The sequence below is a fragment of the Pogona vitticeps genome, chromosome 3 (genome assembly GCF_051106095.1).
Source record: "Pogona vitticeps strain Pit_001003342236 chromosome 3, PviZW2.1, whole genome shotgun sequence".
Taxonomy (NCBI): Eukaryota; Metazoa; Chordata; class Lepidosauria; order Squamata; family Agamidae; genus Pogona; species Pogona vitticeps.
In genome coordinates this window covers 221956523-221983316 of record NC_135785.1, presented here as the reverse complement: position 1 = coordinate 221983316, position 26794 = coordinate 221956523, and the positions used below count along the sequence as shown (strand labels likewise).

Here is a 26794-nt window from a genome sequence, read left to right as displayed (position 1 = left end):
ATGGGATTTGGAGACCAACATCTGGATGACTGCAACTTTCCAATAAGAAGTGATGGGAAAGATCTCTATTGGAAAATCTGGTATATCACTGATATGTCTATCAGTGCAGACATTACTGAATCAGATTGACTAATAATCTATACTGGTTCAACAGAGTTTCCTCTCTTTTCCTCAAATCCAAAATTCCAGATTAGAATGAAAGACAAATGCTGGATGGGGTTCAAAAGTCAAGTTTAATATCATTTAAACTGATTATGTTAGAAGCAATTTCTCCCAATCACTCCTTGTCCAATGGAGAACAGCCTTTTCAACAACATAAATATTCCAGCCTGTTGTATTTGTATCCATACCTGACAATGGCTAAAGGAGAATAAATTAGGGACTGGGAACATTGATTTTCCAATTGTTGTTGGATCATAACTCCCATAATCCTGAGTTAGTACAGCCAAAAGTGAGGAATCATATGGCTCACAGTCCAGCTTCTGGGCAGCAACCTATTCCCCATTCTTGACACAAATGTACTTGCCTCTTAATTTAAAAGACCAATTTCTACATGAGGAATAGAAAACCTGTGTCCCTCTATATCCAGGTGAGCAGTTTCCCTGAATCTGTGGGGCCATATTTGCCCTACCCTGGGCTTTGGACAGCCACACACACCCTCCAACACTCCCAAACATTATACCCCCTTTTTAATTTTTTTAAGTCTTTAAAACTAACAGTCTGAGGGTGAGAATAGTTTGAGAGGGAAGATGGTGGCCCCAGAGGCTTCTCAGGGAGCAATTTGTGGGAAGGGGGCATAAATTGAATATTTGGGGGTTTGAAGTGCTCTGTGGAGACTTGGGGGCTGGCACTGGGATCTTTGGAGCTAAATGCAGTCACACTTTGCCTACCTCTTCTCATACTACTACTGGACTGTAACTCCCACAATTTCACACTGCTGGCAATCTTAGCCAACCCTGATGGGAGTTGGGAGAGTCCGGCTTCATCTGGAAGGCCTAGCACTCTCCACCCTGATCCACACAGATTATTACTAAAGCATAAAACCGGTGACTTCTGGAATGATCTAAGACAACATAAGCATATCTTAGCAGAAAACTGAGCCAGGGAAATGGCCAGAATCAAAAGTCTATAGTTCTGAGGTGCCGGCTTGCCTGCCGAGAATCTTCCTCTCCTTGCAGGTTGTCTTGTGGTTTTTCCCCATTCAGCAAAGCCTTCTGCAGGCGGCTGGGCTTGCCAATGGCCAACCTTGGGAGACCACGATTAAGCCCTTCAAGCAGCACACATGCTTTACAGAGAGGCTGGCTGGAGAGATAGCTGCAACGCTGGCAAGTGCCCTGTGTGGGCATACGGATATCCCCACGCACTGCCAGCCGCTCACCAGAGTGTACCAGGTCAGCCACTGCGCTTGATCGTGTGGCTTCAAGGTCTTTCAGCAAGGTGCGGGCATGGCCCCGGTAGGCATTAGGAGCATAGACACACTCAGTGCTGAAGTAGTCTAAGCCTTGGAAGTACGCGTACAGCACAATCTCCTTTTCGTAGGCATGCTTGAGTGGCTTACAGCGTGGCAATGCCCCTTCGCTACCTGTCAGAATCTCTGCACAGCGTCGAAGCCGCCCTACATCCCCCCGCAGGAAATTCATCAGCACTGTTTCAGCAACATCATCTGCATTATGACCTGGAAACAGAATAAAAAAGCAATAGATTTAATCAAACCGATAGTATACTCTTTTTGTTTTATCTTAATATGTGCAGGCAGGAAATCCAAACCTTACATGAGGACAGAGTTTAGTGAAGTTACCAACCTTCCATAATACCCCTGCTATCATAGACCAGTTTTCCAAGCTCTGCTCCACAACACAATTTAGATCAGACTCTACTGCAGAGCCAGAGAACTGTTTGTATATTTGTATATATAATGTATATTCTGAAAAAGTATGTGCTATCACTAAGAAAGATAGGGGGAAAGTATATATATGGTCCTCCTAAGCAATTCAAAAGCAAAAGTAGGTGATACCTTTATCAGTAGACACTAGGTTTTAATCAGAGTGGATAAAAATCAATGTTTTTTTTAAAAAAAACTAACTTGATTTAAATCATTTTTATTTAAACTGTCAAAAATCCAATTTTAAAATCATTATTTAAATCAATTTGATTTAAATTAAATCTATCCTTTTAATTCCAGAAGATTTTTCATCAGGCTGTGCATTACAGACTTGGGTTGCACACCTGGCTATGGATTTTGGAACATTTTTTCTACACCACCCTCACATCTATAATGCCCGCCTGATGAAGACTCCTAGGGAGTTGAAAGCTAGCTTCTGCTTACAGTATTTTAGTGTTTTTCCCCATTGTTCATGCCCAATAGGTCCTCAGTCACTGCCACATTCAGAATACACAGCTACCAATAGCAATGCCAGTAAAATTAAACTATAACTACCCAGATGTTTATAAAGCTCCAAGACTGCTTTAGGCAGTGCCATTAAATTTAATAAAGCTAAATCCTTCAGTCTCAAGAGACTATGGCAATATGCTCTGAATAGAGTTCTTGGAACAGTGTCTAGTGTGGCTGAGAAGGCCAATTCGAGAGTGACAATCCCTTCCACCCTGAAGACAAATACAGTATGTCCCCTGTCCAGCTCCCTGATTTTGCTGGTTTCAGGACTGCCTCTTTGCCTTGGCCTGCAGGACAAGTGTATCTTCAAATTGGGAGAGGCCATGCTGCACTGCCTGCCTCCAGGCTGAATGCTCAGATATCAAGGTTTCCCATCTGTTGAGGTCCATTCCTAAGGCCTTCAAATCCCGCTTGCAGATATCGCAGCTGTGGTCTCCCTCTGGGGCACTTTCCCTGCACTAATTCTCCATACAAGAAACCTTTTGGAATCCGACCGTAAGCCATTCTCATGACATGTGCAAGCCAATGTAGATGTCACTGTTTCAGTAAGGTATACATGCCAAGGCTCACTTCTCAGAATACCTACAAAGGACTGCCACGGCACTATATATTATCCCTAATCAGACTTAGACCAGGGATATGAAAGCTTTAACAATTAAAATGTCTGGAACGATAAATCCCATAATGCCCTACTAGTGGCCATGCTTGGTGGGGTTTATGCAGCAAAACATCTAAAAGGACAAGGTCCATAATCCTTCCTGGATCACTTTACAAATAAAAAATTCAATTGTAATTAATATATTAGCCTTGTTGAGGTTTCAGTAGATCACAGTTGCATGAGTTTCACTTTCTTCAAGCCCAGATGCTCTTAAAAGGTTGTATGAAAAGCACTGTACACGTTAGCACTCTGCAGATACTCAGAGACTTCTGTTTTGCTCTGCATACTCCCTAGGAATCCCAAATGGCCTTTCCACACATATTCCTGGTACAGTGATGTTCCCTCTGACTCCCCTCCCCATTTTTGAGCCCACCTGTGGCGATCTTATCTGCTCCAAGTAAAGCAGCACCTCTGTCGAGTGCCTGTCGTCGGAAGACACCACAAAAAGTACAGTTGTTCTTGGGTCCAATATGGCGAGCAATGCGGTCCATGCTCCACCCATACAGCTCCTGATAAGTGACTATGTGGAGCGGTAGGTCCAGCCGGCCCCGGTTGCGGTGGACAGCCGCCAGTGAGTCATCCCGGTACCCGGCAATGCCCTCATCCACAGAGAGGAGCAGGAGGTGCAAACCATAGCCATGGCGCTCATTCAGCAGCCGCAGTACATGAGCCAGCACTGTGGAGTCCTTGCCACCCGAGGCCCCAATGGCCACTGTCTCGCCTGGTTGGAAGAGCCGCGCTGCCACAATGGTATTGTGCACCTCAGTCTCAAAGGCTGCCACAAAGCACTCCCGGCACAGCGCTTGGCCCGTCTTGGGCCGGCGAAGGGCAGCACGCTGAGCCCCACAGCTCGAACACAGAACAGGTGCCGGCATTCTTGGAGGACAAGGAGGAAGCAAACTCACTCACTTGCTGCTTCCCTCCAAGGCTTCCCTTTGAAAGGTCCTAGGCCGGTGCTGTGCAAGCTGAGTGGACCCTGGCCGTGGGTCGAGGAAGAGGGGCCAAACAGAAGACTACAGTTCCCGGCATGTGTCCTCCTGGGCCAGCACGTGAGATGCCTTGTTTTTGCAGCACAAAACCAGTCCTGTATGCAACCTTGAAAACTGTTCAAGAGTCTCAGTACCATGGAGTTATGTACAAACGCCAAAGATGTGTGTTTGCTCTTCTTGTGTCTGTAGTTTTCGATCCATGAATCTGTGCAAGCACATCAGACAAAACAAACACAAATAAAACCAAGAGACAAAAACAATGCAGTGTCTAAAAGGCTAACAGCAATATTTTAATATGTGCTCTCATGGATCAAGCCCATTTCCTCAAACATAACAGTGAGAGTAGACAACCATCTTACTATATTATGGCTGAGGACCAGAAAAGCATTCCTTAAGGAAATTTTTTAAAATATGGATGCTCTAAACAACAACAAAAATTCCATCCATACAATTCCAATACCTTATTAAAATTACCAGCACAGAACTATTTTTCCCCATATATCTTTAATACACATAGATATGGCAAGATAGAAAGAAAAGTAATTAGCCCTGTTTGCAAATAAAATTACAGTATTAATAATTCCAAGTAGGAAAGGATTAAATTATAAACCCTCAATTTTTTCTTACTGCAAAGGTAAACGGATGTTTCAATGTTACTTTACAAAAGATATGGTGACATAAAGTATTCCAATAAAAATTAAAGGTATATCTGTACCTTCAAAATAGCAAGTCTAGCTTAAAGCACACAATTTACTGTGCATAATTAATACCAACCATGAATTTCGTTTTTAATATTTAACTAATTGTAGACAATTATTTTTTTTCTAAAAGGGATTCCAGAATAAAGCAATCATCACATAAATACCACCCAACTACCACGTTTCCCCTAAAATAAAACAGGGTCTTATATCAAATTTTGCTTCCCAAAAATGCATTAGGACTTCTTTTCAGGGATTGTTTTATTTTTTTTATTTTTTATGTACAACAATCTACATTGATTCAAATACAGCCATGTCATAATCTACAATGGTAGATTAACTGGGGCTTATTTTGGGGGTAAGGCTTATATTAGGAACATCATGAAAATCATACTAGGGCTTATTTTCAGGTTAGGGCTTATTTTGGGGGGAAAAGGGTAAGCAGGACCTCGACAGACTTGTACTGAAAACTATACACACGAGCGAAAAGCAAAAACCTAGAAAAATGTGTTTTTCCCAGTACAGAAGAGAAAACTAGGCACTTATTCCTTGCGATGGGCACATATACATCCTCAATACAGTAAATTTTACCCCATACTGTACTTCTAGGACCGCTAGAAAAGTAAAGGCGGGAGGAGACTCTGTCCATCACTGCATTCGGAGACAACCCTTATAATTTAACCATTGAATAGGAGGGGATTAAAGAGGGAGACCCTCCTCCCTTGGAGACCCCAGCGATCCACCTAGCGTCCCACTTTTTTTTCGTGAAGGCGAATACGGGGGGGGGGACGACGCAGAGGAAGTGAACGAGGCGCCACTGCGCAGTCTCCTTCCTCCCCCCCCCTCGGAGACGGTCCCTCAGGCCGCCTCCTCAGCGCCACGTCACGGATCCCCGCCGGCATCTCCGTCCCCGGCGGCTCCAGGCCTGGCCGGCCAATTTCCTCCAAGAGACCAAAGGAATCCATTGGAACCAAACCCGCTCGCCCCCCCACCGCTCGAAAAGCTGAGGGCCGCCTCAAACACGTTCTTCTCACCCGCGGCAGTAGGCGCTTGAGGAAGCCTCTGCCACCCCTTGCTCGCTCAGCTCTGCCTGCAACTGCCAGAACCCGGTGCGAGGCCCACTCCAGCTTCGGCGTCCGCCCTCTGCGCCGGGCCGCGCCGAGTGCAGGGAGGCCGCGAATCACGTGACCCTGCAGCCGCGGAGCGCCTCGGCAGGGGCCGGCGGCACGTGACCTCGAGCCCCACCCTCCCCCCTTTTCTCTTCTTCCTCTGCATGCTGCCGCCCCTTGAAGAGAGGACGGGGGGGGGGAAGGAGCTCTTAAAGGGGCCGCGTCGTCTCCCAGGCCTTGGAGTGATCACGCAGGTGCATCGCGCTGTTTACCCATACCTGGCGTCGGACAATGGGACGGCGGGGCGGGGTTACTCCTTCAAATGAGATGGTTAGCCCAGCTTTTCTTGCGATGCTGCAGCAAGAATGTCTAATGCGATCCTCCGATGTTTCTGTTGTTAGAGAGCGTTTGTTTAAGTTAGTATTGTTTCCATGCTTCTTAAATAGCTTTTAAATATCTATATTTGAAAAGGGAAAACAGCTTAGCTGTATGTTTTTCTTTTACAATTATAATGTAATATATTCTGTTTTTTTCAATACAGCATATTATTAAAAAAATCAAATCAAATCATAGCCTTCCATTCTTCCTGTGTCTACTACACTGTGTAGCTTATTTATTATTTATGTCACATTTTGTTTTATTTTCTATCAGCTAACAGGAGATAACAGATAGTTGGAAGAACTGAAGGCTATGGTTTATCTACTTTAAGACGTTGATATTTTCTTGAAAAGGGGGAACATGCATACAGTTTATAGAAAGTGAAAATGGTACAAAAATGTTTACATTTTCAATAAAGCCATTAAAAATAATGTATCTCATCTATGAGAGAAGTTAAGTGTTGTAGTTATTGACTCAATGGGATTTCCTTCTGAGCAGACTTGTATGGATTGCACTGCAGATTACTTTTCACTGTTTATAGCAGAGCTGGAGTAAGCATGCCCTAGCATTACTGGATTGCAGCTATCAGTCCTGAACAGAATGGAGCAATACAAGAAGACTAGGAGGGCTGTACTTTGCAGATTCCATACATATTCCAAGGTACAAAAATTATCTGCTAATATTCCCCCCACAAGCTTGAATAAGAATAGAGAGAGATAGTGTTGTTTCCACCATAATTCAGAATGTTGTGTAGCAATTAACAATCCTTTTAGGGAGCTCTGGTTACAGTATTGCCAGAGATAGTTCATATATACACATTAACACTGAAAGGAGTAGGGGAGAATTCATATACCGTCTTATAGCAGTTTATATTATATGTACATTCATTATTGCATGCTTCTGTTCATTGAAGAAGATTAGATTAAATGTTTAATTACTGCAACCATATTAAAAGCAAGGTAACATTTTCTTAAAATTGGATACTATTAAAATAAGAAAGGTACAGTTAGGTTGAATTATAGTTGTACAGTAAATGGGAAATGAATCTGGACCAACTACTGTGTCCCAGGAACACTTACAGATTGGGAAATATGTTTTGAGACTTCTTCATTCATGTCAAAGGCAATCCTGTAGTGCTTCTGGAGCAGAAGAATCAGCCAACTAGGTGCTGCCATTGCTCTACTGGGCAGCTCTTTCCATTTCCCGTTTTGAAGCTAATTATTAATATCAGTATGAAAGAAAATAATTATGTTTAATTTATTCAGAATTTCTTTAGGAAGTGCAGTGCATGTTTACTTTCACTCTCAGCAAAATGTGCAGAAAACTGTATTTTAAAATATGTAGTGCATAGATAATTTGTAGTACCATTATCTTATACCTGTCAAGTCCGATGTAAATTGTGTTGAGTTCATTGGGAGGTACTTTCAGATAAGTGGGTAGCATACGGCTGCCCTTAAAACACTTGTGATTGGGCTTTTTACACTCCAAATGCCTTCTTCCACTATGATTCTCTTGATCCAATTAGCATTTTGAAAACTCATTTTCTGTGTTATTTATGCTCTTCTCATTTGCCACATTTGAGGGTTACAGTCCACTTCCTCTGACAACTCTTGAAAATACCTGTTAAAATAAATACATTAACTCTATAAGATGCTACAATATTTTTGCTTTTGTTCTTGTTTTATTTTTATTATGCAAAACCCCAAAATATGTACCTCTAGGATACCTGGAAAACATTATAGTACTCTTGATAACAAGCTTACATTGAAAGTTGAGATAACTGTGCCAGCACATAATAAATTCCAAAATTTATTATGATACCTTTATTAAACCAACCAAATAGTGGTTTAATACTGTTTCTTCATCAGGCAGGCCTCTGGGAATTGTGTTTAAAAATGTAACATTTCCACGTCCTACCTAAAATTGAGCAGAGTACGTGGGAAAGTTAAATCTTAAAACCTCATATGTACACAATTCAGCAAAAAAGCTTTTTTAAAAAACAATCTTCACTAAGTCCGACAATCAATTTCACTCTAGAATCTACAGTGCATTCTTAGACAGTTGAAATTCTATTAAAAATAACATTATAGTCATTATGTGTTTAGTTTCATCAGTTTAAAAATTCTGTGTGAAAAAGAACAGTATTCTTCTATGAACACCAAATTGAGTCAAATATTTTGACTCCCAGCTTAGCCAGTGATAGAGAATTACAGGTGTTAGAACTCCAATACACATGGAGAGCCAAAAGCCTCACACTCCTGAACTAACTTTGTGCCATTGACATGGCCATGAAAGATCTCATGACACACAACACTTCTAAGGATGTTTTAAGTCACATTATCGCTTGGAAGAAGCCCTTGATGAATAAGCCAAAGAAAGACGCCTGGTGTCTGCTTATGGGTATCCTTAAGAAGCATGATTTTTTAAAAATTCTTTGTGTTTTATAGCAGGCCAGGCAACCTCTGGGGCTGGGAACTCTTGTTTCTCACCCATCTCCAATGTTTGGTGGGCTGCATCATAGTCTCTCAATTCTTCATATGTCTCAGAAACCTTGGGAGAACCATTTCCCATTTAAATACAATACATGCACCTTGGCTAGTCAAAAACTGGAAGTGACAGGCTGGTCACATACAGTTTCTTAAAAACTAACTCTGGATGAACAATGCAAAGAAATAGAGGAAAATAATAGAAAAGGAAAAACCAGAGATCTGTTCAGGAAAATCAGAGATATTAAAGGAACATTTTGTGCAAAGATGAACATGATAAAGGACAAAAATGGTGGGGACCTCACAGAAGCAGAAAACATCAAGAAGAGGTGGCAAGAATACACAGAGGAACTACACCAGAAAGATTTGGATATCCCGGACAACCCAGATAGTGTGGTTGCTGACCTTGAGCTAGGCATCCTGGAGAGTGAAGTCAAGTGGGCTTTAGAAAGCTTGTCTAACAACAAGGCCAGTGGAGGCGATGGCATTCCAGTGGAACTATTTAAAATCTTAAAAGATGACGCTGTTAAAGTGTTACATTTAATATGCCAGCATGTTTGGAAGACTCAACAGTGGCCAGAGGACTGGAAAAGATCAATCTACATCCCAATCCCAGAAGTCCAAGCTGGATTTCGAAGGGGCAGAGGAACTAGGGACCAAATTGCTAATATGTGCTGGAGAAAGCCAGAGAGTTCCAGAAAAACATCTACTTCTGCTTCATTGACTATGTAAAAGCCTTTGACTGTGTGGACCACAGCAAACTATGGCAAGTCCTTAAAGAAATGGGAGTGCCTGACCACCTTGTCTATCTCCTGAGAAACCTATATGTGGGACAGATAGCAACAGTTAGAATTGGATATGGAAACACTGATTGGTTCAAAATTGGGAAAGGAGTACGACAAAGCTGTATATTGTCCACCTGCTTATTTAACATATACAGAATACATCATGCAAAAGGCTGGACTGGAGGAATCCCAAGCCGGAATCAAGATTGCCGGAAGAAATGTCAACACCCTTCGATATGCAGATGATACCACTCTGATGGCAGAAAGTGAGGAGGAATTAAGGAACCTTGTAATGAGGGTGAAAGAGGAGAGTGCAAAAAACGGTCTGAAACTCAACGTCAAAAAAACTAAGATCATGGCCACTGGTCCCATCACCTCCTGGGAAATAGAAGGAGAAGATATGGAGGCAGTGACAGATTTCAGTTTCTTGGTCTCCATGATCACTGCAGATGGAGACAGCAGCCACGAAATTAAAAGACGCCTGCTTCTTGGGAGGAAACCGATGACAAACCTCGATAGCATCTTAAAAAGCAGAGACATCACCTTGCCAACAAAAGTCCGAATAGTCAAAGCTATGGTTTTCCCTGTAGTGATGTACAGAAGTGAGAGCTGGACCATAAAGAAAGCTGACCGCCGAAGAATTGATGCTTTTGAATTGTGGTGTTGGAGGATGCTCTTGAGAGTCCCCTGGACTGCAAGGAGAACAAACCTGTCCATTCTAAAGGAAATCAAGCCTGAGTGCTCACTGGAAGAACAGATCCTGAAGCTGAGGCTCCAATACTTTGGCCATCTCATGAAAAGAGCCCTTGGAAAAGACCTTGATGTTGGGAAAGTGTGAAGGCAGGAGGAGAAGGGGACGACAGAGGATGAGATGGTTGGACAGTGTCATCGAAACTACCAACGTGAATTTAACCCAACTCCAGGAGGTAGTGGAAGACAGGAGGGCCTGGCGTCCTCTGGTCCATGGGGTCACGAAGAGTCGGACACGACTAAATGACTAAACAACAACAACAAAAAGGCAAAAGTACATTTAAATGAAATATTTTATCTCTTGTAGATTTTATGGTGCAATTGATGGGGGGAGGGTGTTTGACCACATACTGGGGCCTCCAGGACCTCCTGGAAGATCTTAAAAAGCAGATGGAGTTGTATCATCATTACACTAGTGGTACCAGGCCACAAAATTCTGAACAGCCTCTTTCAGGTTTTTCATGTTTATGGGAAATAGCATGGGGAATGGTGGAACCCCAAGACACCCCACAGGTTGATGGTCAAGGTGTTGAACAGGAGTCCCCCAGCACCACTAGCATTCACAAAGTGATATCAAGTAAGGGAAAATCTCAGAAGCTGGCTCCTTTTTTTCATCAGTTAACCACTTCTCACCCAAACACAAAGCAATTGTCAGGGCTGTTTTTCAATAAGTGTGAAAGGTAGACCATGTTGACTGCTGCCATTGGTGTTGTCAACATTCAAACTGCCCTTTGCTATGTAAAGCTTGGTATCCTTTTTCCTGCTGGCAACACAGGCACGTTATTAGGCAGCAATATTAGGTTATTTCCTGGCTTTTTTGAATGATGGGTACAGAAGCACATTTATATCCCACATTTATAGACCAGTTTTTTTGTTGTTGTTTTGAAAAGAATTGAATATGCTCTTTAAAATTATTGGAAAAGTTCATAAATCAACCTGCACTGTCAAGTATCCCACAGTACTTTTTAAACTTTCATTTTTCCTCCAAAGCTACTCACAATGAAGGTCTAATTTCAAGAGAGAGGAGATGCAATGTAAAGGTTCCCCTTGACATTTAGTCCAGTCGTGTCCAACTAGGGCGCAGTGCTCATCCTCATTTCCAAGCCACAGAGCCAGCGTTTGTCTGTAGACAGTTTCCATGGTCTGATGGCCAGCACGACTAGACACGGAACGGCATTACCTTCCCACCAAGGTGGTACCTATTTATCTACTCGCATTTACATGCTTTCGAACTGCTAGGTTAGCAGGAGCTGGGACAAGCGACGGGAGATCACTCCATCACGTGGATTCGATCTTACGACGGCTGGACTTCTGACCTTGCAGCACAGAGGCTTCTGCAGTTTAACCTGCAGCGCCACCACATCCCTGAGATGCAATGTAGTTGAGTGGGGGAAAAAGATGCTGTATAGTTGAATGGAAAGAAGTTGCGGGAAACAAAATTTTAAGGTCATTTCTGATGCATTATCCATACAAAACTCAATATCATTTCCTTCATGGTTAATTGTATGAGGTTTTTGTTCATTGTTGTATAAATCTGTTTGAAAAGAAGAGCATCCATATTCCTATTAGGAAGGAAGAAAGTGACAAAGTGTCATGGAGTTTGTTAAAATAACCTCATTTTGGCCCTTCCTAAGAGCCATCATGAAGCTTTGGTGCAGGGATCCAATTTTAGTAACATAAATACTCAGTCTCTGTATCAGACATAAGATCTCCATCTATGTCATGCACTCTGTATAAGGCTCATGTTTCAAAAGTTTTAATGGCAAGAGATAATGGACAACATTAATCCAAACCTGAAATGCAATCCTTTGAGGTTTAGCTTCAGTTTAAAATCCTCTGATGCTTCCAGTTGAGTAGCAAGCAAAAGGACACCACAAGGATTAATGCTACTTTATTAGCAAATCTTGAAATCTGAGGAGTAGGAAAACCTTGCTTATGGAAGCAGTTATTTACTGCAGGGTCATTTAGATGCTGTGAAACAATGGAAGTAAGTCTAATATTGTAACTCTGATACATAACTCCTCATAGACTTTTCCTTTTGGATGAAATGTTTCGTTTTCATTTCGTTTAGTCATTTAGTCATGTCCGACTCTTCATGACCCCATGGACCAGAGCACGCCAGGCCCTCCTATCTTTCACTGCCTCCCGGAGTTATGTCAAATTCATATCGGTCGCTTTGATGATACTGTCCAGCCATCATATCCTCTGTCGTCCCCTTCTCTTGCCGTCACACTTTCCTAACATCAACGTCTTTTCCAAGGAGTCTTCTCTTCTCATGAGATGGCCAAAGTACTGGAGCCTCAGCTTCAGGATCTGTCCTTCCAGTGAACACTCAGGGTTGTTTTCCTTTAGAATTGATAGGTTTGTTCTCCTTGCAGTCCAGGGGATGAAATGTAATTTACTCCAAACTTCATACATAACAAATAATATTTTTATGGTAAACTTTCTAAAAAACCCACAAATGAATACTTGAACAGATAACAAACAAAATTTCATCAACTCTAAAATATTGCTTTTGTGTTTCCAGAAGCTAATTGGCTCTGCATGTGTTTGTGTGCATTTGTACATGAAATTATGTTCATGTCTACAAATTCTCTCATGTCCATGTGTACAAATGAACATGAGAAATGCCATTTCTATTTCTTACATCCATAGTAGGAAAGAATAGCTAGCATTTCATGGCTTAATTTGGCAGCCTAATAATATTAGGCTATGTCCAGTACATGATGTGGAAGATACGGGAATGTTGGCATTAATGTAAGCACATGAAAAAGCATTTAATTCTTTAGTGACTTGCTTAGTGTACCTGTTTACTTGTACTTGTACCTGCTTCTTTATGAAACAGCTTAGGATATTACAGGAATTCCATATTTGGAGAGTAAATATACACACAGGAGGCAATGCATTTCCAAAAATGCACATATGTTCACACATATGCACAATCCTCTTGGTTCTCAAGCCATCTGTGAATATAGTTTATCACTGTAATCAGTCTTGGGTCTCAGTTCTGGGCAAAATACATTACACAGAAAAATATATAATAAATAGGATCTTTTCTTTTTACCTTTCTCTCCATATTTAAGCTTCCCATATCTTTCCTGTCTCATTTCCTACTGAGAAGTTATATTTCGAAATGGGAACCATACATAGATAATACACAGATTTCTGAGGCTTTTACCATACCACCAGGGGACTCAGGACAGATTCACACATTCATGCAAACATTATATTGTACCTCAGTACTTCCTAGCTACATATAGAACAATTTATTGTGATTTAGTCAAATTTAAGGTATGCAATCCATATATTATTATTCTGTAGCTGGCTAGATAGCTCCATGGTTCAGGTGTCTGGCTGTGGTGCCAGAGGCTGGGAGATCAATTCACCACTGTGCCTCCTGTGAGTAGAACCTGCCTGTGTGTCCTTGAGCAAGTGATACAGTTGAAGGACATCTACAGAACAAAGGGATGGTAAACCACGTCTGAGTATTCTTTACCTGGGAAACCCTGAAAAAGGTCACCATCAGTCAAAATTGACTTGATAGCATATTATTATCCTTATTGTTAACCCACATATTGCATTCCTGATTTTGTCATATTAAGAACTCATTTGACTATCCATAGACTGATAAAGTATTTAAAGTAATGGACAACTTATTTGCAACAGGATTTTATCTAAATCAGTGGTTATCAACCTTAGGTCCCCAGATGTTCTTGGACTACATCTCCCAGAAATCATGGCCAGCACAGCTAGCAGGGAAGGCTTCTGGGAGTTTAGTCCAACAGGGAAACCCAAGGTTGGGGACCATTGAACTAAATAATAACTTCTGGTACTGTTTTCATGAAGAAGTAAGGCACTTGACTGGGAGCAGACTTACTTATCTCTAAGTATACATACCTAGATTGAGTTATAAAACTCTCCAAGCGTTGTCTGCCAGTGATCCATGGTAAACTTTGTTTTTGTTGTCATTTCTACAGGAGAAGCCCCTCGGTCATCTATGGAAAAACTTGGCAGTATGTTCTAAGAACCTGAAATTAAGCCAGATGCCTGTTCCCTTCAGTGCCCTCTCAAAACCTTCATTATCTATTGCCTTCCTACACTGTGCCCTGTGAAAATTAATAAGATTTATGAGTTAATGGCCAGTGAAGCAGTTTAGTATGTTGACATTTAAAGCATCATTTGCCTCTGAATTGCAAAGCATCAAAATATCAGAAGCAATTGACACCTGTAAGAGTATTTTGCCTTTCTGCAGATTTAGACAGACATAAGGACTCTTTGACAGTTACCACTTATGAATGGGCACACATGAACTCAACCTAAGTGCAATATATAACTAGTTGGTTGGCACTTGCTCCAGGCTGATTTATTTTTATTATGCATTTAGTCCATTTACCCCACCCTTTGCTCAAGGCGGCAGCTCGAATGGGTTCTTCCAATTCCCTATTTTATCCTCATAAGGATTTGCTGAACTGAGTTAGATTGAGAGATATGCAATGTCTGAGTCTTAAGTTTCTCAGCAAGCTACATGGCTGAACAGTGATCTTGCCTCAGATATACCTGGCCCATATCCAGTACTCTATCCAATATATCGCTGTAGCTTTCATAGGGACTTGGAACTTTGTTTCCTTTGGACTTAAACAGACTCTTGGATGAATGGGTTTCTCTTATTTTCATTGCTAGAAATCATGTTTTCAAGAAATAAAACCTTGTGCTACCTTTCAGAAATTTTGAAAACTAGATGTCCTCAGGAAATCTTCTTCTGGACCTCAAACTATCATCATAGAGCATTTACTGTTTGAATATACAAAGCTAGTGTGTAATGAGTCAGACCATCTTGTTCAATACTCACTACTCCACAAGTGGGCCAGCTGGTGGATCTGGGGCAAATTTCATCCACTTGGGATCTACCATGAACAACATCCCCAGTGGCAAACAAGTTAAAAGCCATGAACACAAACATTTTACGCTTTTTAAAAAGTGCTTTAACACATGTGATACCAAAATTCTATTGTGTTGCACAGTGTTCACACCACAGTTAGAAGTTGTTAAGGCTGTATGCCATGTGTTGCCCTTCCCTGTTCTACTCCCACTGACAGCAGCTCCCAGGCTCATGAAGAGAGGGCAATTACCTGCTATATATTTTTAACTGGAGATCCTGAGGCTGAATCTAGGATCTGCTTTGCGTACAGCATATTTTCTATCACTGAGTGTCCATTTCCTGCCCAAAGTGATGTTTCAGCTATACTTCATCTACATTTATATTCTCCACATTTACTCCAAGGATATCAAATTTTCTCAAAGGCTTTCACAGCCGAGATCCGATGGTTGTTGTGGGTTTTCCGGGTTGTTTGGCTGTGTTCTTAAGGTTTTTCTTCCTAATGTCTCATCAGTCTCTGTGGCTGGCATCTTCAGAGGGCAGGAGTCAGAACTCTATCTGCACTCTGGTCAGTACAGACAGAGTTCTGTCTCCTGTCCTCTGAAGATGCCGGCCACAGAGACTGGCAAAACGTTAGGAATAAAAACCTTAAGAATGTGGCCAAACAACCCGGAAAACCCACAACAACCATATCAATTATTCCCCATTTTTTCTACACAGCTCCCTATACAGTATGATGGGTCTGGCCGAGTGAAAATAGCCAACCTAGGGACCTTAGAGAGTTTCATCGCTTATTGGGTATCAGCTCAACACCAGAAGCGCTACACCACACTGGTTCTTAATCACTCTCTTGTCCCCCTGAGTGCCCTGGACAGTGCAGTCTTGTTGTTTTAAATAAGTGTTTTTATGACATTTGAAGAAACAACTTGTTTGTTTTATAGAAATGGGCTTTTCATTATTTATTTTTCATTTTTTTATTGCTAAGAAGAAGGGAGTGTTTCAATGAACTACTGACAGAAACATCCTCTACCAAGCATTTAATTTTTCAGCTGGCAATAGGGAGGAGAAAACCCCTGCAGCATCTATCTTCAAGACGCAATTCTTTCAAACATTTCTGGGCAAAAGAAATCAAAGGCAAACAGGCAAAGAGAAGGAAAATAAGAGGAAAACAATAGTCATAAAAATAAAGAGAAAAGCATAAAGCTGCTAGTATAAAAGATTCCACAGTGGGGAAACTAATATAAAGCTACTTAAACAAAAACAACAACAAAAGAACTCAGCAAAAGTAAAAAAAAATGCCGAAAGAGCAGAATGTTTTATTCACACAATGTAACGTTCCTGGTACATTTCCTTCCTTCTTTCATCTGAAAAACTGTGGAATAATAATTTTATATTTTTTTGTGACTGAGCAGATTTTATTAATGCTATGACTTAGCTGTATTTAGTAACTTTTCTTCTCATGGTCTGCTATTAATATCTTTTCCCAGGTATTTCATGGGATGTATTGATCTGCCAGTTTTATATATTAGCTTTAAGCCACTTGATTTCCTTGTACTGTACTTTGTTCTAAGGAAGGAGTGCTGCTGTTTGCATTATATGTTGGTTTTAACCATTTTTAACATTTATATATTATTCCTTTTACATTCCTAGAATCTTCTTCTTCCCCACCCCAGGAAAAGAGATCCAAGAAATTGAAATACTAACAAATTTGTATTTCCATTACATGGTGACAAGTGTTCAATATTAAATAAATAAAATAAATAAAATATGCTTTTAGTGCCCTATCTTGGGGTGTTGTTTTATAATGGGGGTGTACAGGAGATAGTATCTTGATAACTGTGACCTTTATCTTTGGAGAGATGTTGTGCATTTGAGAGCTTAGCTCATCCACCCAGATCTGGAAGAAACTTAATAAGGGCCATTTCGTCCACCTCAAAATGCTCTCTTTTTAAAGCTACATTTTGCTTTTCTCAGCTCTGTTCAGGGATACTTTCTGAATTCAAGAAAATATGAAATCAAAAGCCCCAGTGAACTAAATACAACTTACTTCCAAGTAAATTTGTTGAAGGATTGGTGAAATGATTTGGAGAAATACAGTTGGGAGAGGTACCAATTTGTTAGACTGTTTATTCTCAAATTGCAAGGGCACAGTTGATTCATTTGTTTGTTTGATCCTATTCTTTATGTGTGTTTTTCAAACTGCATGTAGTAGATATGGTAAAGAAGAGATAAAAAAATAATAGCAGCGACAATTCATAGTCTGCGTTCTTTGCTGTGTTATGTATCACTTTGAGAGAGTTGGCAGTCAATTACATGACAATGAGCTGGAAAGCAGATTAAGCAACTTGAGGTTCATGAGGGAATTAGCAAAGGACCATAGAGTAGAAGAGACAGCATTTGTTAGCTCACCAATAACCTTTACTTCTAATCAATCTTGCCTTACCTTTTTGAAGAAGGATAAGGCAACATTGGCTGGGTAATTGCAAAACTGATGGAGAGAACACTGAGAGGGAAATTGTGAAGCCTATCATGAAAAAACATTTTCCAATTTCTAACTAGCTCTAATTCAGAGAAACTAAGATCAATAGTAATCAAGTCACTTTACCCTTGTAGGATGTACCATCACCTTGACTTTGCAGAATCGGTGTTAGGAACTATTGTCTCTCACAAAGACAATATCTGTGATCAATTGTACCCATAGTGGTTCTGTTGTACTATGCATAGTCTTACATCCTGCTCCTATGCATGCTTATTTCCACATAAATCACACAATGTTCAACAGTTTTGCACAGAATAAACAATTTATTTGGAAAATAGAGGCCAGTCTAAATGGAGAAGAAAACTATTTGGCAAAATCATGCCTGGATCTGACTTGAATTTCGGTTTACAGGAATACATTTTGAAACATTAAGTACAGTACAGATAATGTTTCATCTGAGCCTAAAAAACTAGAAGCTGCTATTAATGCATGATATACCACTAGGGATCATCACATCTCATTATGTCAGGTGATAATCCTAGAGGGGTGTCATCCTGGTAGATACCAAGTCAGTCAAAATTATCTATGTATTATTCGATGTAATGATTTAAATTGAATATGTGAACTCACCAAAAGATGATGAAAGAACTGAATTATTACACAGAATATTTCAGGTATTCATATAAAGGTCATCAGATGTTAATCATTTACTCATGAGCAGCCTAGTTAACCTAAGGAGGACAGTTCAAGAATTAATAATTTGTGGAATATTACCATAAGGCATCACTTGAGGAGATGATCTAGGTATGTTTATTTTTTTACTGTGTGGATGTTTACTTGTGAGTTTCATTCCCATTGGTTTCAGTTTGATGTGAGTGCTCACCTTTCATTGGCTTTATGTCCTTCATTTGAGGAAGCATGAGCAAATTCACACACTGAATTGATTCTTTCCAAAGATAAAAGCAGATTTGAGAGCATATTACAAGTTTTTTTTTTTTAACCAAATAAAAATATATATTGCATGGTGCTTCGTGGAAATAAAAATCATTATGTTTTTCACTGAACTCTTTCTGGTCTTTATATCAAATAAGTTTGAGAAGATAAAACTTATTTTGTTTAAGACAAAATGCTTCCACTGATGGCTGTCAGAGCAAGTTCTAAGTTGAGAGCATGACATTTTAAAAAGGAAATACACAAAGATGCTCTAATTTCTGATAGACTTTTAATGTGTTTTGCATGATAATGCTTTCACCACTTGGCTCAGGGCCTAGAGTAATTATGACTCCTGTACTGCTTTCTTAGCTTACTGCCAAAAATGGCAAAGTAGGCATTTTCCCTTAGACAACACTGTTAATGAAAACTGTCAAAAGTCCTTTCAACCCACCTTGTTCTTTTACACTTAAGTTGTCACTGTGCTCTGTAAATTTTTCTATCTCTTGTTTTGGGATGGGGGACGCAACCATCTTTCTACTATGCATTCATTCTTTCATGACAACACTATGAGGGGAAGTACAATTGCCTAGATTGTCTAGAAATAAAAATAATCCTTTCTCTAACGTTACTGGGCAATATGTGTTGGTTTTCCTTGGTTTGGTGAAGATAGAGGCCCACATTCTCTCACTATATAAATCTCAATGTAGCAATATATGGCAGGGATTTTTTTCCCACTTCTCTGAAAAGAAAACTTAGAATTTGTTCAAAATTGCAAAACATTATCACACTTGGTACAAAGTTGCTTTACAGATCTTTCTAACTTAAATAGTTAATTGTCTAACAGAAGGTGTGTCTGCCACAGTTTCAGGACAATGAAACCTACACATTTGAACCTTGGAGTGGATAGTAAAGGGACCCTAGGGTGCATATAATGTGGTTAGTTGGTGGGGTTTTTTTGGTTTTCTTTTTAATGCATTAATGAATTATAATCAGTGTAAATGTATCTGTAGCCTCAGAAAGTACCACAGTAAGTCATTAAGTGACAACATTAGCTTTGTCTGCAGTATCAGCAGGGGATCTTGTGAACAGGTCAGAATAAATGCAATTGGTTCAGGACTAGACCCAAGAAAACCAGACCTTACTTCTGGCCTGCTTAACTGTAAGTTCAAATGTCTGCAGCTCACTACGCTGGTGAAATTGGTTCATCTGGGCAAAAAGAATAGGAATGGAGAATCTTCTGGATAGGTGAAACCCAGGCATCTTCCCCCCCCCCATGATTTTTAGCCTAGGTATCTAGAAGGACAAACAGGAATGACTTCAGTGAAGAGACATAGACTTTTGTTTCAGCCAGTGGGGGGTGCTCTCTTCACAGACACCCTTGGCCCCGTAAATGGAACGAGGTGAGATTGCCCATAATTGATGGTGGGGCAAGAACCTAACTATGATGTCCCTGCTCTCTTGTGGATTTATCTCCAATGTTTCTGGCTTTCACTTCCTACAGACACTGCATCTGCATTGTCCAGTGCTTCTCTTCATGGTGTCAAGTTAAAACAGTAGTACATTGTGGCTCTTGAGCTGTGCTTCTTTCTCCCTGCTGATACCTCCATTCCCATAAAAGGTTTGTAGGGCATATATTGCCTCAAGCTCCCTCAAAGTAGGATGTTTTCCTTCCCACAAGAGTTGTTGACTGAGCAGCATCTCATTTCCTAAGATCCAGTGCCAAAAGCAGAGACAGGGAGGTTAGCCCTTGAGCCTCCACTGGGCCGGTCCTTAGAAACAGCCACGTGATTATTGAAACAGGCCTGAGGATAATCTAGGTTAATGGACCCAGAATCTGAGTAAAACCAAGCTAACCAAAGCTAGGGCAAAGTTAACATTTTGCGGAGACCAGGCCAGTGGCAACAGTGGGTACCTGTGGCAGACAGCCCACATGTCACTCCTGTCAGTCATTTTAGAGCTCCTATTTAGATAGGACAGGAGGAGCGGAGGCAAGAAAACTGGGAGTGCCAGAGTGGCAGTTAGAGTGTGACAGAGAGTCAGTTAGGAAAAAGATGGTGAAGAGTTTAGACAGTTAGAGAGAAGACTGGGAAGTGTTTAGACTAGATATTGGACAGTTGGTTAGTCAGAGAGTATTAAAGAGTTAAAAGGAATGAGAAGTACATTGACAGTCAGAAAATATTGAGATCTTGAATAAAGTAAATGAGTACAAGCAAGCTTATAATAAATCAAATCCACATTTTATTTATTTATTTATTTATTTGTTTGTTTATTTGTTGATTTGATTTGATTTGATTTGATTTGATTTGATTTGATTTGTATCCTGCCCATCTGGTCTATGCGACCACTCTAGGCAGCTTCCAATATAACTTAAACAACTAATAAATATAACACAAAGTATTACATAAATCTCCAATAACAGTTTACAAACAAAAAATAAAATAAAAAGTAAATAAAGAAAGAATAAAAAGAAAGAATCAAGTATTGATTGGAGGGAGGGCCTGAATAAACATCCATGTTTTTAGTTGTTTTTAAAAGATACCCAGTGTGGGGGCCACGTGAATCTCCAGAGGGAGATTGTTCCAGAGGCGAGGAGCCACTGCCAAGAAGGCCTGGTTTCGTGTCTTTTCCTTCCGGGCCTCTCTCGGCGTCAAGCTCCTTAGCCTCACCTCCTGACTCGCACAGGTGATCCGGGTAGACCTTGGTGGGAGTAGGCGTTCCACCAAATATCATTCATTAATGAATGAATGATAAGAGAAGATCCATGATTTTCCTTCTGTGATTCATTTATTTATCCTTAAATAAATCTTGTTTTATTTGGCAGCAAAAGTGTGAGACTCATAATTGATATAGTGAGGATAATATCCTCTGGTGGCAGCGAAAAAGGGGAGAAGAATAAGTGTCTGAAGGTGAACTTGTTTGAGTGAGAAAACACGCAGGGGTCACTGGGGATGCATGACAGTACCATTCTTATTAGGGATTATGTCCCAATGCAAATTAACAAATAGCACACATGCATGTGAGGAGTGTTTCCAGGGCGTAGATTGATTCTGGCGCTTTTGGAAGGTTAATAGCCAGCCCTCGAGGAAGTGGCTTATCTGCTTGTTTGTTTGTTTCCTCACACCCTGTATCACTACTGCCATGGCTTGTACAGAAAGACGTCTCAGAAGGTGCAATGCTGACACTTCATTTCCTTAGTTGTTCCATTTGGTCCAATGGACCCAACAGCATACACTTGCCATCTCTTTTCCAAGTTCCTTCCTTTTCTTCCTGGCTTTCCATTGCACTAATGTTGTGCAATATTTGAGCACCCAAACACGAATACTAAGCCATTGAGATGTGGTACGAGGTGACAACTATTGGAGTTAGGTGCTAGGCTTTCAAGGGGTGGGGTGGGGACATGTATCCAGTGAGGCATTTATGGTCTGAACATAGCCACCAACATCCCTGGGGCCCACTATATCCTCACATTTTCTTATTTGTTTTCTCACTTTTTTAAATTGCCACTAGAAGTTGAAAATGAACTTTTATGTTAAAAAACGGAAGGAAGGAAGGAAGGAAGGAAGGAAGGAAGGAAGGAAGGAAGGAAGGAAGGAAGGAAGGAAGGAAGGAAGGAAGGAAGGAAGGAAGGAAGGAAGGAAGGAAGGAAGATGTTTTGTGGGCGAATGTTGCAGGAAAGATTGCTTTTCTGCAAGGTCCAGGGATGGACATTTGCAAGCCCCCACATGCAGATTACCCACTCCCAGCCAGTGAACCTTCACATCTGCTGGGAATAATTAGAATTTGGTGCCAAGGTTTCAAATCTACTTCTCACAAAAACCAATGTTTCTCCTTTTTTTCCAGCATCACTAATCCTGAGATTGTTTCCCTGCCTGGAGAACCAGGAAAGCACAGCAATTACAGGAAGTTTTAGCTGGCACTCTAAGACCTGGCAACTCTACTCCTTAGCTTACATCTCATTCTCTTGGCCAATCCATTATATTAGAGAGAATATACATAGCACCAAATGCTCAGTCATTTGCAAAGCTGCACAAGTAGAAGTAGTTTTTCCCTCTTACCTATTTGCATAACACTGTCCAGCTGCTCTTTCTGTGTATATGTTTTGGTTTGCATTTTTAATATTCTAGTGATGATTCTTGGCAGGTTTGGTGTCAAAAAACTGATCCCATCCTGTCATCAATACAGCTGTATTGTCAAATAGTTCCTTCCAATGTGAATTAATATTGTAGTGGAAGATTTGCCTTAGAAATGCAAATCAACTAAAGGCTTTTAAACCTGCTTTGCATTTTTTGGTTGTGTCATAAAGTTCTATATTTGCATGTTTAAGCACATGGTAATTCCCTTTAACTTTTCCAGATATTAAAGTCCTACCACTGTTTTTAAACAATAATAACCTTCGAAGCACATGACTCATTGTGCCAGCCTGTTTCTATAGACCTGCAGCAAAATTAGGAATGTTCATACCAGCCAGCTACATTGATTGAAGTAAATCACACCAGAGCTGTTCACATAAAAAAGCAAGCTTAGGAAGCTTCAGAACTACATATCAAGGGTGGATCCATTCATTCTATGGCAGAATAGAAATGCAAATATAGATGAAAGACATTTGCTCTCTGTCCCAAAATCAAGCTCACAGAGTAGCCAGTCAGTTACCCATGGGAAGCTTGTCAGAAGAGTGCAGTCAAATAACTGAGATAAAAGGCGCACACTTCCTCTAATACCTATAGAATTACCTATAGTATTACCCATCCTTGGGTAACCCTAATGTTCTTGGGCAGCAATTCCCAGAAACACTGGCTAGCACAGCTAGTGCTGAAGGCTGCTAGAAGTTGCATTCCAAGAATACCTGGGTTACCCAAGGTTGAGAACCACTGCTATAGGTCATGAAGGGAAATCCTGCTGTGCAAAGCTATGCTGCAGAAAATGGATCCAGTGCCAGTAATATTTGATTTACATGAATTGAAAGCTTCCTTTCCCTCCCTTTCAGGCTCTGAGACTCCCCTTTGTACTGGGCAAACCTTTGGGAGCTTTAGGATACAGGTGTGTTTATTTATTTATTTAAAATGTTTTACCCTACATTTTTCCTTAAGAGGAATCCAAGGTGGCTTACATAATTAAAAGACAATATTCAAAGCTAAAAACAATATGTATGCAAATTCTATAAAGAATAAAAAAACCCACACAAAATCTGGTAAACAGAAGCCCCATCAAAGAAGCCTTTAATAATCAAAATCTGCCTCTGGATCACTGCCAGCAGTCTTGATCCCACCAGGAGAAACCTGGTGGTGACTATTTACTACTAAAGACTTCCCCCACCAGCACCACCTGGAGCTTGCTAAGTCTTCTTCTGGGCCAAAGGGAGCCCTAGGGAGCCTGGGAACCTGAAGGTGGTGGTTAGGGCACTTTCAGTTCATTGTAATTATTACTGATGCCTAGGCCTGGTTTACACCATGGAACTTTATGCCAACAGGGTTTTGTTCATTGCGCCATATAGAGCCATAATGATTTGTAAATACTGAGGGCCTCATCCTTTGTGAATTTATTCAATCCCCTCTTGAATCTGTCCGAATTTATTTTTTTTATTTATTTATTGGACTTATATACCGCCCCATAGCGCTACAAGCACTCTCCGGGCGGTTTAGAATTTTTTAATTATACAGGCTACACATTGCCCCCCCCCCCAGCAAGCTGGGTACTCATTTTACCGACCTTGGAAGGATGGAAGGCTGAGTCAACCTTGAGCCGGCTACCTGGGATTTGAACCCCAGGTCGTGAGCACAGTTTTAGCTGCAGTACAGCGTTTTAACCACTGCGCCACGAGGCTCTTTGACAACTAATACAACATCTGGTGACAGTGAATACACAATTTAACTATACACAGCAAGAAATACTTTCTTTTATCAGTCTTAGATGTTTCCCCATTCAACCTCCATGGATGACCCTATATTTTAGTGTTATGTTTGAGGATAAAAGTCTCTCCCTATCTATTTTCTACACATCATGCATTTTATATACGTGTATTATGCCTCCCAGTTGCTCACCATTTTCTCAAGCTGAAAAGCTACAAAATAGCCCCAAATCAACAAAACTACAGTATAAGACGTAACCATTCATATAGAGTATCAAGATCTTCATATATATTATCTCAAGCCAATATTTTTATGGCCATATTCTGCATAGATGTATCTTCCATCAATGTCTCCAGTTTCCTTTTAAACTACCAAAGATAGCTCTATCATGATTAACAGCCGAGTTATATTGACAGTTGATCTATATCAAAACTAAAAGCTAGTATAACTCTGGAGTTGGAGCACCTGATAGAGAGATGGACCTGGGATTTCAAATCCTCACTGTGCCTCCAGGGAGAAGTGATATCTGAGATCAGCTGGAACATGCAGGATTGATGGGATTACATGGCTTGCTGCTATGTAACTTTGGGAAAGCTGCACCACCCTACAGTGCCCTACAGTCCTACATACTAGCAAACAATTGCTGAGTGTCTTATATCAACAACATCCTAGGGGAACTGTGATAAATTAGTTCTGACTTGATGCTGTATAATTAGTTAATAGTATTTTACATGACAAATAGAAGCAGAACTAGAACAAATAGTATCTTGCCTAAAGCCACCATGCAAGATTCTGGTCAAGATGAACAAGGAGGAGTCCTTTCTCGGTCCACAACTTACATCCTGAGACTTTGGCCAGAATCCTGTTTGTTGTGCCCACCAGTTTAACTCCAACTTTCAGCTACAAAGTGGCACCACTCAAAAGATCAGAAGTGTCTTTCATATCTTACATGAAATGTTTTGGGGAATGAAACTTATTCTGATAGAGTTACACACTGGCAAATTTATGTAACAAGCCTTTAGCCACTATGTTGTGATTGAGGCCATACAAGTATTCCCTGATTTGGGACCCAATTTGGAGACTTATATCAAGGCCTAATTCAATCAGGACCAATTTGGATCTGATGTGATTCAATTCAGACTGAAATTTGAATTAAAATTTGGAATTGCCATCACTTTGAATTAGGAAAAAAATAGTTCTAACTCCTTCTTCCATAGATATGCATTACATGTGGAGACAGGGTAGCCCCTTAAGAGAGACGTTCTCCAACTTAATTCCAAATGAACTGCATGAGATCTTTCTGTGTTCTCTACTGTTTTCCTCCATAACAATAATTATAACTTCTTTTTTTAACATAATTTAGAGACTTTATAATTTTTCTTAGTTTTACTATTTGTGATGAGTTTCATACAAATAAATTCAGTGCAATTTGTGTGATCCAACTTTTAGATATGTATTAATATGCAAGGTCTCCTAATCTGTCCTATGATAGTGTTTGTGACTTATTTGAGTGGTCTTTGTTCACTATGAAATACTCTGTAAAGAAAAAAGCAACAGATTAAGCAATATGTATTGCACTCAAACTCAAGCACAAGCACAAAAATATATAAGAGAACAAAGAACAGCCACTGTCTTTTTCTTTAAAAAAGCATTTAAAATAACACTGAGGACACCTCAAGGACTCATTCAAAGAAGCAACCATTACAATGAGTACAGAAGGATAGGGGTACATTGGGAAAGAAAGATTGATCATTAGGCACCAGTACAATGAAGGCTGTAACAGAACTATGGAACTAAACTACCACCAAACAAGTTATTTCAAAACTTATCAGAGAATATTATAGAGATTCTTGCCCAGCCCAGTTTGGAAGCTAGAGGGGCAAAGTGGTGATGGTGATAGAAGAAGAACTGATGTTGCTACCTAAGATGTTAAGATTCACACACAATAGACTGGTTACTAAACAAATAAACCAATGAACAAGAAAGACAGAAAGAGATTTAAACGAACAAGACCAAATGTTTGGAAGTGGAGGCAAATTCAGGATAATCAAGACAATCAACAACCTTCAAACCACTCACTACAACTCTTTCAGTGAACTGCTGCTAACAAATAAAAAATAAAAAAATAAATTACAGAATATATAATTTCAGTGATGTCACACAATGCCTCTCTGCAAGGACTGTGCTGGTGTGGTTGTTGTCTGAGACAGCAAGCTACAGCTGTCAAAAAGCAAAGTCTGCCTCCCCTCCCAGCTGTCCCTTCCTCATCACCCCAGCCTGGCATGTTCCTTATATAATGCTGTTTTGCAACACTTTGACAACACACTGTATGGATTTACAGTATTTCCATGTCTGAATTGCCAAATCAGTCTGACATCATCTGCACCACTCTGGATCCAGTTCCAACTAATCTAA

General features: G+C 40.4%; 1 protein-coding gene and 1 long non-coding RNA gene across 4 annotated transcripts; one reads left to right on the top strand and one right to left on the bottom strand.

The window, feature by feature from the left end:
* Nucleotides 1-214: 214 nt before the first annotated feature.
* LOC110088168 (cytoplasmic tRNA 2-thiolation protein 1) lies at nucleotides 215-5922 on the bottom strand. Of its 3 annotated transcripts, none has more exons than XM_020810310.3 (3): nucleotides 5772-5922; nucleotides 3424-4244; nucleotides 215-1675 (listed from the first exon to the last, which is right to left on the bottom strand). In XM_020810310.3, the coding sequence occupies exons 2-3, from the start codon at nucleotides 3923-3925 to the stop codon at nucleotides 1119-1121; spliced, it is 1059 nt and encodes a 352-aa protein (XP_020665969.3). In that variant the 5' UTR covers nucleotides 3926-4244; nucleotides 5772-5922; the 3' UTR covers nucleotides 215-1118. The 3 variants fall into 3 exon arrangements, with proteins under 3 accessions (XP_020665969.3, XP_020665978.3, XP_078245956.1); XM_020810319.3 differs by lacking the exon at nucleotides 5772-5922 and adding an exon at nucleotides 5329-5625; XM_078389830.1 differs by lacking the exon at nucleotides 5772-5922 and adding an exon at nucleotides 5329-5625 and having other exon boundaries at nucleotides 3960-4244.
* Nucleotides 5923-6764: 842 nt separating this feature from the next.
* LOC144587995 (uncharacterized) lies at nucleotides 6765-26509 on the top strand. Its single transcript, XR_013543289.1, has 2 exons — nucleotides 6765-6884; nucleotides 14223-26509. It is a non-coding gene; the product is annotated as an uncharacterized LOC144587995 (long non-coding RNA).
* Nucleotides 26510-26794: the final 285 nt, after the last annotated feature.

What these genes read in the sequence shown, in the direction of transcription:
- LOC110088168 (XM_020810310.3), bottom strand. Translation starts at nt 3,925, where the DNA reads ATGCCGGCACCTGTTCTGTGTTCGAGCTGTGGGGCTCAGCGTGCTGCC. An exon ending in AGCAGATAAGATCGCCACAG is followed by an intron (nt 1,676 to 3,423) that starts GTGGGCTCAAAA and finishes TTCTGTTTCCAG; the next exon opens with GTCATAATGCAGATGATGTT.